Raw genomic sequence first — 13,486 nt, 5'->3', positions numbered from 1 at the left:
TTGCAGAATTCAATAGGCTTCCCCATGCACCGTTAAGCGATGCGGAAACTGTCTCAACGTAGGAGCAAAGAAATAATACGCTTTTTGCCGCCAAAGTTTTGGTGGACGAATCTCGGTTAACAAGACTGATTCAGTACATGACATCGTTCGTAGCAGCTTTACGTTTAGCGTAACATGAGGAATATAATGGGAGAGGGAGGGTGCATCTGTCCGTTCCACTGCTATTCTTCTGCCGTGGACCTCTCGCACTGGCTAAGCCCGGTGTGGCGTCGATGCAGGCAGGCTAGGAAATGACGCAGCGATAGCGTCAATGCAGGCAGAAATTAAGAAATAATGCAAAGGAAGACTGTAGCACAAGTAGGGGCGGCAGTGAAGAGGAAAGCCAGGCGTACTCACTCACATGTGGCCACGATGCAAAACGATTCCTCGTCGCCAAGATGCCCTCGTAATGGCGACGGAACGCGTTGCTCAGCAAGACGTGGCGCTGACGCGAACGCTAGTAGCGTCCTGTCAGAATCCGGCGTCAGCAGCAGCAAAGCGGTTCCTCAGGAATCGTGAAGGCATCGTAGTACGTTCTGGATGGTCCATCTCCGTCGCGAAAATGTGATCTCGGCGTGGACTCCACAAACGCCACGCCGGGCACGCTGGACACGCTGGGACGCGTCCTGGAGACAGACACGAAGGTGAAGGCGGCCACCGAGAAGAACGTTTTCATTCAGCGTGCAGCTACCTAAATAAGTCCTGAAGAACCACATCAGCGTCCCTCCGGGCGAAAGGGCTTGTTTTCAAACGCTATACCTCGATATCACGCCAGGTAGGGCAACAAAAAATAAAAAAAGCAGGGTACATAATGCCAGCGTGCAGGCAACGCCTAAGTTTTCGTGGCGCCTACATTAACATGTCCTTCGTAGGCCGACGATGGAACAACTAGTTCACCGCGAACACCAAGCACCGTGCTTGAAACAAAAGAATAACCCCCGTATTCAGAAATGCATCTTGCCGTGAAGCCCATGCTTGGATCCAATATAAACGCCGCCTGGTGCGAACGCGCCCAAGACGCGTATTGCGTTTCGTCTAGCGCGTTCACGAAAGGCGTCATTTAAATCATGCTTGGGCTTCAAGTTAAGATGCATTTCTGAATACGGCGGCAAGTCTAGCGACCACAAAAAGAAAGGAAAAAGAAAGAATAAAAGAACCGGCTCTTCGAGAGATGAAAGTTGCTTCCAACGCCAACGTTCCAATTTCATAGTGCCTTCACACAGCAATGTTCCCTGGGGGGGGGGGGGGGGGGGTCAACGCCGAACGCGTCTAGTAGCCTCAGACTAGGCAGACCATTATATCTACACATATATATATATATATATAACTATTAGTAAAGAACGCGTATAAGGCATGCATCTTTCCACTCTGGAGTCATTTATTCTTATTCTTTTATGAAGTTGTGACGTTTGCAAGTGCCGCCGCATGGTAAACAGGAATTTCACAATATTTGAAATTACAATGTGCACTACGTAAGTATGAAAGGTATATGAACCTCGGCGTAATGTTGCAGTCACCTTAACCGCAAATTGTCATAGAATTTTGCGGGACAGTTTTCGTAAAACAAGAGTTACACCCATCTTTTTGACAATACTCCCTCCGTAGACGACCAGGTATTGACAGCGGACGGGAATTGCGAAACGTTTATAACTTCACTGTGACCTAATAATGGCAAGCAAATGAAACTCTCCCTAATGATTGAGTCGTTTTAGTGGCCAATTCAGGTAAATTTTTTCCAAGTTACCTATATTGAACTGAGAGCCACAGAGCATGGCCGAGAAACTGGAGATGAAAGCGCGGCTGGCGTCTGACGCCGGAGGTGAAGGCTGGCATTTCGACACACGCGCTCGATCCTGGAGTAAGTAGCCCTTAACAGCTTCGCCCTAAATCATTTGCATCCCCACGGTGGTAAAGCTTACATCTGAGCAACATATGCCAATAGTTGAAGAGCGAGTGACCGTAACTACAGCGCACCCACCTGAACGCTGAAGCGGCGCAAAACGCTCAACGCAAGGAAATACCAACGCTTGCTTCGCGTCAGCCCCTTGCTGAACTAGAATGCCGCTGGTTCGCCCGCTGGCTCGACCGCTGGTTCACCGGTAACCGACAAACAGACAGCGAATAGATTCCCAAGGGCTAAGAAGAGAAAAATAACAGAGGCGTGCTTACGTGGAAGCGGCTGGTTCTGAGCATCGTTGCACGAGACCGTCGTACGAGACGCGAGAGCGCACAGTCATAGCACAGTGCTGCTCCTTTCCACGATAACGATGGCGATGATGTTGATAATGACGCCAAGGACCGTTGTGTGCGCCCTTAGAGGATTCTGTTAAAATTACTGGCTGAGCACCGTGCCGCAATTGTAGTAAGTTGTGCAAAATGAAAAAAAAATTTCACGTTCTGCTAATTGTTGATTTTCAGAAATAAGTTGCTCGCAGAATGGACGCCCAGTGTGCATATAATTGCTATCGAAGTAAAAGGGCGCCATCAGCTCTGAGAGCTTGCTGTTTCCATAGCAATTAGTTCATAGCCGGAGAAATCGATTAGGCTCTAAGATTCTTCATATTTTTTTAGCCACACGCATCACGCGGCGGAGGAACAATTTCAGTGCGTATGGCTTCACGTGTTTTAAAATGTTTTATACACGTTTTTGATTTGTGTTGGGCCTTGACTGAAGACCGAGTGCGTTTTGAAACGTGTGCGCGTTATGTTGCCTGCCGCAGCGTTTTCATTCGTCAGCATTCTTTGGGGAGTGCCCCAGCAAATTCAGTGCGTCCAATGAGGCCTCGTAAATGCATAATAAATGCATAATTGGTCCACTTAACACATGTAATAGTCATAATAGCGTAACAATAGCTGATTGGTAGCGTTAGAATAAAAAGTAGTTCTGACCGGGATTCGAACCCCACACCACAGCGTGGCGCGCTGATGCCTGTGTGAGCAACATTGATCGGTAGCGTTAGGAAAAAGTTAAAACTGGTTGCGTCGCCATCGGCGCGGCGCGTCAAGGTCATAGCAAAAAAATACAAAATAAAAAATAAAAATTATGCAAAGAGAATCTAATGTGTGGCAGAAACACCTGTTGTGACGCCGTTTCATCTCAGTCGACACAATACGGCTGCATAATATGTACAGAATTGGTTAATTAAGCACATATAATTGTTATAATAATGTAATAGTCGATGATTGGTAGCTATAGGTGGACATCACTGAGCTGGCTAAATTAGTAAGCTCTAGGAAAGTGGCAGCCTAGCCAAAGAATACTGCCTTTAATTACACCAGCGTAGCTCCACACACCGTATTATTTCGTGGGCGCGGCACAGGACCTTCATAGCCGACGTCACATCTCTTTCGCCACTATGACTATCGACGCGGTTTCGTCTACGCAGGCTTCATCACCAGCGGTTTTGATGCACCGCCGTGACCCCGGTAACATACGCCCGCACATACAGCGTAGTGAGAGCAGCAGTCCGGGCAAGTTGGTAATCCATTACTTAAATGATATTGCGCGACAAAAAAACGACACGGACGTGAGGGAAGACGACACACCAAGCGCAAACTTTCAACTAAGTTTATTGCGCCACTGCATTCGTGGATTTTATACATGGGAGGCAGCGTATACCGCACATGCGCTTACAAGAAAATGAAGTGCCAATTCATGTAACATAGTTACCAGTCATGTGATGCCGCGTGCAAGAAACTTATTTTTCTATGAGAGCCAGAGACGGCAAGCTAACACAATTATCACCCAATTTCGCGATCATCTCCACTCGAGATATTTCACGGATGAGCTGCGTGCTGCCACGGGAAACAACCGTGCATTGATCCTCAAGAGGTTGGCATCCATGATCGCGACAGTGGGTCACCAAGAAACCACCAAAGCCGTTTTTTACAATGTTGCTGTGTTTGCAGAGCCGACCATTGAGGCAACGCCAGTTTCTCCGATATGCTTCTTCTCGCATGAAAGCGGGAGGTTGTACACCACCCGATGGACACACTCGACAAACTTTTTGTGGTGATGCTTTCTGCACTTATCGGAAGGGACGGCATTTGGATACGGCAGCCTGCAAAGCCTGCCGAGCTTGTTTGCAGCAGAAAAAACTTTTACATTCACCCTTTGGGCCATCTTTTTCAAGTTATGGGATATCCCGTGCATGTAAGGTATGACACTGACTTTAGGGCGTATGCCAGGAGGGGCATCGGTAACTGACTTCTGCGTGCTGGATCGCGCTTCTCTTAAAATGCGTTCCGCGACAGACACTAGTACCCCTAGGATATCCAGCCGAGGACAAACGTAGAGTTTGCTTTTCAAAGCTTACGTCCACTACATGACAGCAAGACTTGCTAAGGGCATTCTTGAAGCACAAACTGATAATGGCCCGCTTACCAAGCTTAGAATGTGCGGACGTATACGGCAGAAGTGGGTTTTTGGCTCGCGGCTCACACGACCAACACCTGTAATGTCTTTTAGAACTGTTCGGAAAATACGGCAAATGTAAGAGCTGCTTTTTCTGCTCCCCACAAGCTCGGCAGGCTTGGCAGGCTGACGGATCCAAATGCCGTCCCTTCCGAATTCTGCAGAAAGCATCACCGCAAAAAGTTTGTCGAGTGTGTCCACCAGGTGGTGTACAACCTCCCGCTTTCATGTGGGAAGAAATATATCGGACAAACTGGGCGTTGCCTCAATGATCGGCTCCGCGAACACAGCAACATTGTAAAAAACGGCTTTGGTGGTTTCTTGGCGATCCACTGTCGCGATCATGGATGCAAACCTCTTGAGGATCAATGCACGGTTGTTTCCCGTGACAGCACGCAGCTCATCCGTGAAATATCTCGAGTGGAGATGATCGCGAAATTGGGTGATAATTGTGTTAGCTTGCCGTCTCTGGCTCTCATAGAAAAATAAGTTTCTTGCACGCGGCATCACATGACTGGTAACTATGTTACATGAATTGGCACTTCATTTTCTTGTAAGCGCATGTGCGGTATACGCTGCCTCCCATGTATAAAATCCACGAATGCAGTGGCGCAATAAACTTAGTTGAAAGTTTGCGCTTGGTGTATCGTCTTCCCTCATGTCCGTGTCGTTTTTCGTCGCGCAATATCATTTAAGTAATATAGCGTAGATGTTGAAGTTCGGCTCGCGTTGTACGAGGCCGTCAGTCAGCGGCCATAACCGGTCGCACGCTAAGCTTATGCACGCCGACGTAGTCTTGTACGCTCAAAGTAGGACTCGCGTGTGGTGTTGGAAGCACGAAGGCAACTTGCCGATTTGGGAGTTTCGAAAAGAAAAGCTGCGTGAACTGTTCGGAAAACATTCCGGGCGTCAGCTCGCCGCGAAATAAAGGGCTTGCGACAGGGGCCCTAGACGTCCTCGGAATATTATATTTTACGCATATTCAGGAAGCTATGGCATTTCACAAATAGGTAGAAAAAGGCTTGTTAGCGGATAAAGTCAGCGATGTTCCAAAGGACATTACCGAGGACGCATTTAGTTTGTTTTTGGGTAAGTATTTCTCAACATCTGAATCCGCCTCTTAGTATTGCCAAATCACTGAACAAGCTAAACCTCGCTGGGGCGTCTGCGAAAGCAGGCCTTTGGTGTGGTGCGGCGCAACTGACCTGAGCACATGGAGGTTGGCACCTCCTGAATGTAGCCGCACGCGCCGTAGGCGTGTTCAGGAAGAAGATGATCGTGGGGGTATAGCCGGCGCCAAGTGTTTGGGACTTTAGGCCCACTCAGAGGAGGCCACACACCATTTTTGCTCCCGCTTCAGGTAGGAGGCATCCCTGGATTGACCTTCCCGGGGGAAATTGGCAGTCGCCTTTTGCCGTCTTCCTCCCGAACCTTCGTGTTTCTCCTCTACTTTCAAATCTCCTTTCCTCGCTTCTCTTTCCTTTTACTCCCAATTATCCAGGCCGAAAGGAAAACCCTGCTGTCGAACAAGCAAGCTTACTTGCATGTACTAGGTTATTGTAGTAAAGAACAGTTGGCATCTACCGGACCTGCCTTCACACATTCTGTAGCGTCCACTTGTGGACCTCCATGGTGGCTTGCTGCCATTACCGCCAAATTAGAAATACCTTTGTGACTAGCGCATTCGCCGCACTTCCTGATCGGCGCCAGGCGAGGAGGCACGCTGAAGAAATACCTAAAAGATTTACCCAAGAGGCTTAAAACTTCCCACGTTAGCATGTAGCCCACAGTAAGAAACCGGAACTGACAGTGTTAGCGATCTCACCCTCCCGCGCCTCAAAATGTATGAGAACTCTACGCACAGATTATCAAGCTAAAATGCTTGCCAACGGCGCTCTTGTAACTCCGCGATAAGCAACGGCCTGGAGATATACAGAATCTAGTATAATTTGGCGACATTCTTGCAATAGTGACTCTTTTCCGTACCCTGAACACCATCGGTGGTGTCATCTCTGATTATGATCTCATGAAAGTGAGTGAGGCTGAGCTCTTGAAGTGCTGGAAAGAGCGAAATGCGATCAATATCAGAATGACTAAGATGACACGTGATGGCGAGTAGATTGAAACGAGGCATATAAATTTCGAATCGAAGGTCCTTTCCGAGACTATCGAAGGAGGGTAGTTGGTTCGGGTCAGGACGTACATTCCAGCAGGCCCCCAAACCACTCCGATCCTTCAAACCCCAAAGACATGACCACCGTTCTGAGAACTGTGGGGGGCTACCGAGCTGTACTGAATGCACTTCACATGAACATTCATCTGACACTTGCGAACATTTGAAGGGGAGCATGTCGCGCACTCATGATCCTGCCTGTTCTAGAAGAAATAGGGAGAAATCGTAACTGTTATTGTGAAGAGAACCTTTTCTTTAAATAGGAACGAAAGCGGTTGTCCTACCTGCCGATGAACAGCTTTACCGAAGTGGCTGGCAAGGAGGCAGCGCCTGAATGGCTCCCAGCGACCATCTGACCCACGCGACGTAAGCCGGCGTTGATGGTATCTGTATCAACAGTGGAATAAATTACTTTCTGAAGCTGCAATTAAACTGTAGACGTCCTTCTTATTATTCTAAACTTAACGATACCTCATGTGGCACACTAATTCGCAACACACCAGATGTGCGACAGTCTTTGTCAGTGCGTGTAAAGAACTAGAGCGAGGAAATGCTTGTTCCGCACTTTACACATTGAATAATGGCTCCAGTGAAGTCAATGCCAGCATGGCGGTGGCAGCAGGTAAATATAACACTTGTCTAAATAAAAAAAACTTGCTATACAGGCACACATTTGTATACAATTCCTTTAAATTCAGTTCGGATAACAGTGCCCATAGTTTTACGCGGAATGTATTGAAGTCCCATGCTGATGTTTCTCATGCAGAAGTAGGCCCATCCTTTTAGAATTTGAATGCATGTAATTCGGAAACAACCATTTTTATATCAGAGGAGTAGGCAGTGCTGTCTGCTGAAAAACACATAAGGAAATCAAAACTACATAACGCAGTTCTACTCAGGGGCTCCTTTACTGTCGTGAATGCTTCAATCTCACCACGAAAGAAAACAAATACCTCTTCTCAATTGGTTTTATTCAGTTCTTTGCACAATATAGGTCTAAACAGAGTGTCCTAATAAGTTGGGTGCCAGGCCATAGAGGCATTGAGGGCAACATGCTCGCATATGAAAACGCAACATTAGTAGGAAGAAAAACTAAGCGCATCAATGCCTGTTGCTGTCCTAGACTTGAAGTGCGACTTGAGAAAAATACTTCCAACTTTTTTGGAACACATCCGGGACATTGAAACAATTCATAAGCTCCATGTAGTTAAACCACATTTAGGTAGTTGGACATCACTAACAAGGTCACGATGAAGTGATGTTCTCTTCTGTCACCTGAGAAGAGGGCATGTGTATGGTACACGCAGGTACTTTTCGCCTTCTGGTGAAGCACCCGCCTCTGCCAGATGTGGTGAGAGTGTGACCACCCTCAGCGTTTTGCTTGAGTGTCAAGAACTAGACACGGAAAGGTAAGGAAGGCATTTCTGTGCAGGCCTACTAACGGCCGTGTACCTCTCCATGCTGTATTGTTTTTATTAGTAGAACAGGTCTTCGACACCATAGCAGCTTATACAACTTGCGCGATGTTAGAATAACTGTTATCAGCTCAAGAATTTGTGCCCCTTGCGCAAAAATATGACTTATCATAATCGCGAACAAGCTAGAGGTGGATGAATTTTCTAGCGCTTCGATGGCTTGCCAAACGCTCCTGCTATTTCGTGCGGAGTGCTATAAAAGCCTAAATATTCGCTGCTTCATTATTTACTATCCTGCGTGAGCATTGGACGCCAGCGAGTAAGCTCCAAGTAGATGCCGGGCAGACGCCGGGCCGTAATTATATATTTGTAAGGGCATTCGCCCGTACTGCTTGCTAAGCAATTTCCAAGGTAACTGCTGGGAAAGCGTACGGGTAAAGCGAAGCCCTGCTGTCGCATGTATATCCATGCTGCTTATGGTTACGGTGCCGAACATTTTTTGCATCAATCCATCAACAATGCAGCATGTAACGGGTTGGTAAGCGCACGCTGAGCAGACGATGTGGCGTGGGTGAGCACATCTCGAGGCGCATTCGGCTTTTCTATTGGCTAAGAATGCGTGTAGCCTCCTGGATGCTGCAAGGAGCTTTTCAGGTGGAGTAAATTATTAATGCGGAATTGTTATATGGCTCATGGTGCGGAAAATCCGGTGGAGCCCTTGTCCTAGCTGCAGATGATACAAAAAAGTCAAGTGATCGCAGAGACGCGCTCGTGTCACTGCTCGCGCGTTCGTCGTCGTCTTCTATAGCTGGCCTCGATGCCGCTCATCATGCCAGCGTTCGAATTCTGCCCCTCCCTCTGCGAAGGCGCTGACCGCACTGGTCCATTGCCAGTCGCTTCGGTGATTTCGGTGAGTTTAGTCGTGCGTTTCGATGGACGAACCATTGTCTTTGGCTTCTCAGACAGCATCTGCACCCAGCTCCATTGGACGTCCACGCAGGTATGCGAACGAGGCCGAGGTACGTCATGCGAGAAATGATACAAGGCGACGTGGAAACTATACTACTTCTATTTTTGTAAAATGAGTCGTCATCCGGAAGATGTCGCCATGATTTCGCATTCAACCGCGTAGGGATACCTAAGAGCCCATAGCTTTTTTTTGCTATACGAAATATACAGAGTTTAAAAGCGCGTTCGTGTCATTACCATTGTCGGCATCGTCATGTTGCCCTGCTATCGACGGCGAACGCGCTTATTGCACGCGAAGGATTAGAGCGTCTGCAAAGACTGGGAGTGTGTTTGGATGCAAAAAAAAAACATAACGTCAAAGGGGACGCATCGTATAAACGCTGCACTCGGTCGGCTCGGCGGTGGAGCCAGGTTCAAGACGATCCAACGTAATGGAAAGAAGACTAATTTGTTTGGTCAGTCTCTCGGCGGGAGGCCTTCTCAGCGTTATCTGACCACAGCAGTGTTGCTTTCCTTATGGGGCATATGCCCTTAGAAACACTTCATAACTTCCGTGCGTCGTTTCCCGAGTGTAGTTCACATTAAATATTTGATAGAACTGATCAGTTCGAATGATAGTAATGAATTACATATTGTTCTGAGAGGCATGTTGAAGATGTTGATGCTGACGACGATTATAAAGATAACAATAATAACGACGACGACGACAACGACGACGACGATGATGATGATGATGATGATGACAACTGATTACAAAAAAATGGCAGTCGGTTCAATCTGCAGCTGACATCGATCAAGCGATGTCGTTCCCGCGAGGGCCCCGCAATAATGTACACTGTACATACGCCATACGCTCACTTCGAACTCGCCGAGGAAGACGTTCTCTTTCATTGACTTCGATAGGACGTTGTATCAACTTTTAACCTTTTATACTTGTTTTCATTTCTTCTGTTATTTCTTCAAGGTTGACATGCACATCGCATTCTTTTATTTCATTTATGTTTTTGTACATTTATCTTTATTTTTCTTCTCGTAATACCATCTCACCCTTAAATTAGACCTTGCAGTGGGTGTATGCCATTTTTCGAGAAAGTTATGAGCCATCACTGTTCCACGAGGACCACGCGCCCGGTCGCATCGGGTGTTCCGTGCCTGCATAAAAAGGAACGCTCGTCAGTCTGCCTGCGGTCTTACATTTATGCTGCAGCGTTCCTCGTTCGGGCTGAGTACTTTTCGACCTTCTAATTTTTTTTTGTCCTTTTTTTCTGGAGCCCTCTTCCGCAGGGCCTTTCTGTGGTAGATAGGGTAGATTGTGTTACATTTTCTTCATTTGTTTCACGCGGGCGTCAACGCTCTCGATAGATTGCGTTCCCTAACTTGTGAATCGGCATTCGAGCTTTATGATATTTATATGTTTTAGTTTTCCACGTGCTGATCTCAACTTCACTGTGGTGTCCACTAATTGAAGTATTATTCGGATGCAGAACACGAAGAGGCCACATCTGTGGGCATACCAAGGTGGCCACTACCTCCTCTGGCCGAACGAAGGTCACCACCGAGGGTGACCGAGGGTCACCAATTTATTTGACGTGGAATTGCGTACTCAGCGCCAGCCGAAGCCAGTATTCAAGCATCATCCTCGGGATCGTTGACTGCTTCGAAAGCGGTGAGACACTTCGCTGCTTCAGACTAACCTAATGGGAAAGCCTACTGTGCGGGATTACTACTACTACTACTACTACTACTACTACTACTACTACTACTACTACTACTACTACTACTACTACCACTACTACTACTACTACTACTACTACTACTACTACTACTGCTACTACTACTACTACTACTACTACTGCTATAATATTATTATTAATATTATTATTATTAACTAATCAATCCAATGCTTATTATAGGGCCCAAGAACAGCTACACAGCCTTCGTTCCGGTGTCCTTAATTATTCCGCGATATGAAATGTAAATAACACATGTCCAGATTAAGAAATGGGAGAGATATAAACATTTAGGGAAACTGAAAATGAGGAGGCCCACGTGAAAAGGAGCTAATCACACAGGATTATCTACATTCCTATAAAACACAGGAAATGAACACACATATTTTGATGGAGGTAGAACGCTTATTACATGTGTTTTTTGAGTCGAGCCGTAGGACACTGTAAAGCAACAAAGCCGGCCAGAAAATGTGGAATGTTGCCTGGTATTCTTCTGCAATACCAAAAATTGCACACGGTTAAGAAGCATTGGGCCATGCATAATGTATTGGCCAACTTCATACTGGAACAAAGGATTTGATTTCTTAGATCCTAATTTTAGAGAGGTGATTTGTAGTATAGGTGAGAGGCGGCTGGAGATATGGTCACAATAGCGGTGCTTGAATATAGCTATAAATTTTTTAGGCGGATTCAGTGAGGTAAGAATGGGATTTGCGCGTTCCGCCCCATACTGAAGAGGTGTACTCTAGGAGTCGCAGGCACACAGTAGAATCAAACACCAGAAAGGCAACATGGGAGGGCAAGTTCTGCAATATACGGCAAACAATACTAGCAGCGCCAATGTCACGTTGTTTCGCATTTTGTAGCATGGGACGAGAATCATTGCGTTCTGTCTGAGTACACACCAAGATCTTTCATTTCATCGACCCTGGGCAGTGCCGCATCCCGAAGGACGTAAGGAAATTGCGCATGGTGTGTTTTCCGGGTATAACTTAATACCCCAGTTTTGAAAGAATTTTGGATAACTCATTGTTTGTGTGCCAGGTTTAGAGTAAAAGAAATGTCTTTTTGGAGGTCAATGCAGCCCTAAACGCTGTTGAGAGTTTTAAATAGCTTTGAGTGGTGAGGAGATGGGAGGAATGAAAAGGAGATAGGAGGAATGAAAAGTGTCGAATATTACTCACGAAATGTCATTTATGAACGGTAGGAAGAGAAGACGGCTATGAACGGATCCCTATGTGGCTCGACTAGTGACCTCGTAGCGAATAGAACTCTGTCTAGCGATCCAATAGAAGCGCGTTCTATTGCTTAGGTAATTCGATACGAAGGCACTGATGGAAGAAGGAAGGTCCATTTGCGTGAGCTTTGTAATAAGGAGATCATGGCAAACTACATCGAACGCTTAGCTTAGGTTAAATCAAAATGCGTGTAATTGTCCCTTATTGGGTGCCGCACTCAAAGCACGGGTCATAAAGTGACTAGTTCGTTGTCGTGGAGCGCCTCGCTGGAAAGCCCATGCTGCTCATTCATTAAAATGTTCTTAGCATATACAGAAAGCAGAGAATGCAACTCAGATAGAAGGACTTTTGACGCAGCGCAGAGGATAAATATGGGCTGGTATTTAGTAATTGCACTTCCAGACCCTATAGGTGAACGAGAACTATTTATCGTACCTTGCAAACGCTAGTAAACGTACTAGACTTTAGGGAACTGTTGAAGAGGCTTGTAAAAATAAGGACTTCAATCCGACGGCCCTTTGACTGCACACGTATTTTTTGTGAGCAGTAATTGCGAGATTCTTGCTGACACACTTTCTCTCTTTCACGTTTTCGGTGATTTTGAATACTACGACATCTATGGATGTTATGCATAAATTTCTGCACCAACGTTGTCAATATGTTCGTTGTCAAGCTGTAAAGCAGGCTCATGGTCGTTGTCATTTATTTGTCGTTGTCATGGTCGTTGTCAGCTATTTTGTACTCGTTTAAATGCAATAGGCTGGATTTGTTAGAAAGCCACTATAACAGCACTTTAGATTCCACACAGTTTCTTCCCTGATTGATTAAAAAAATCTGCAAAACGTGTACTTAATTCTTCAACGGCAAAGCAAACCATTGTTGTGCCGCCTTAGCAACTTTTTTCAGTGTTTTGTCAAGTGAGTTGTCAACCGAAATAAGATGTTTCGCTTACGGAAGCAAACTAGTTCTGTAAAGTGCCCCAGTAGGCTTGTAGGTACAGAAACTGTGAGTTGTGATGTGTTTCATATTTCGAGAAATATGTGTCCCATGTACGTTCAGAGGTTTATTCACACATTGTAAAATGTTGCCCCTTTATTACTGGTCCAATGGAAACAGTTAGGTTACCAAACAATGCTTCAAGATGAGTTGAAAACAGCCAAACCACCAGACCAATCCGGAAGTGAAACCAACGTGTCGTCGGAGTGCCGGTAGAATCTGTCTCTGCTCGGCGGATAAATGAGGAGCGCTCCGTCGCGAAGCCGGTCGATAACAATCGATCCGTGGTAAACGAAAACTTGCTCTAGATCCACCAGTCGATTTCTATTTCATTGCTACAGAGCAAAAAAGCGGGCTCCAGATCGATCAGTGGAATTCACAATAAGGCATAGTTGATACATGGTTGCATGTTTGCCTATAGCTATGTTACCTGTTCACAACACATATTCTTCCCCTTTACCTGCTGTAAGGTTGTGTTCATCGCATAGATAGAGCGCGTAAGAACCCTTGTA

The 13,486-nt window shown here is 46.2% G+C and overlaps 2 protein-coding genes across 22 annotated transcripts in view; one reads left to right on the top strand and one right to left on the bottom strand.

Annotated features, from left to right (window-relative positions):
• The window catches only part of LOC135913673 (uncharacterized), a 163,194-nt gene extending 160,805 nt beyond the window's left edge, over positions 1 to 2,389 (bottom strand). For 16 of the 19 annotated variants that reach the window (XR_011515354.1, XR_011515355.1, XR_011515356.1 and 13 more), the window contains exons 1-2: positions 2,018 to 2,197; positions 397 to 665 (exon numbers count right to left, since the gene is read on the bottom strand). The gene's annotated coding sequence lies outside the window, so the exon portion shown is untranslated. The other 3 variants (XM_065446253.2, XM_065446251.2, XM_065446249.2) reach the window with 2 other exon arrangements.
• A 6,496-nt stretch (positions 2,390 to 8,885) lies between these two features.
• LOC135913647 (uncharacterized) overlaps positions 8,886 to 13,486 on the top strand; it is a 186,325-nt gene continuing 181,724 nt past the window's right edge. For all 3 annotated transcript variants that reach the window (XM_070541112.1, XM_070541114.1, XM_070541113.1), the window contains exons 1-2: positions 8,886 to 9,060; positions 10,495 to 10,676. Coding sequence is in view for 1 of the 3 variants with exons in the window: in XM_070541113.1 (XP_070397214.1) it covers positions 9,044 to 9,060; positions 10,495 to 10,676 (199 nt within the window). In the remaining 2 variants the exon portion in view is untranslated. The remainder of the gene's footprint in view (positions 9,061 to 10,494; positions 10,677 to 13,486) is intronic.

The sequence above is a fragment of the Dermacentor albipictus genome, chromosome 6 (assembly GCF_038994185.2).
Source record: "Dermacentor albipictus isolate Rhodes 1998 colony chromosome 6, USDA_Dalb.pri_finalv2, whole genome shotgun sequence".
In the NCBI taxonomy this organism is placed as follows: domain Eukaryota; kingdom Metazoa; phylum Arthropoda; class Arachnida; order Ixodida; family Ixodidae; genus Dermacentor; species Dermacentor albipictus.
The sequence above is the reverse complement of the archived record's forward strand: the minus strand, read 5'-3'. Positions and strand labels throughout refer to the sequence as shown.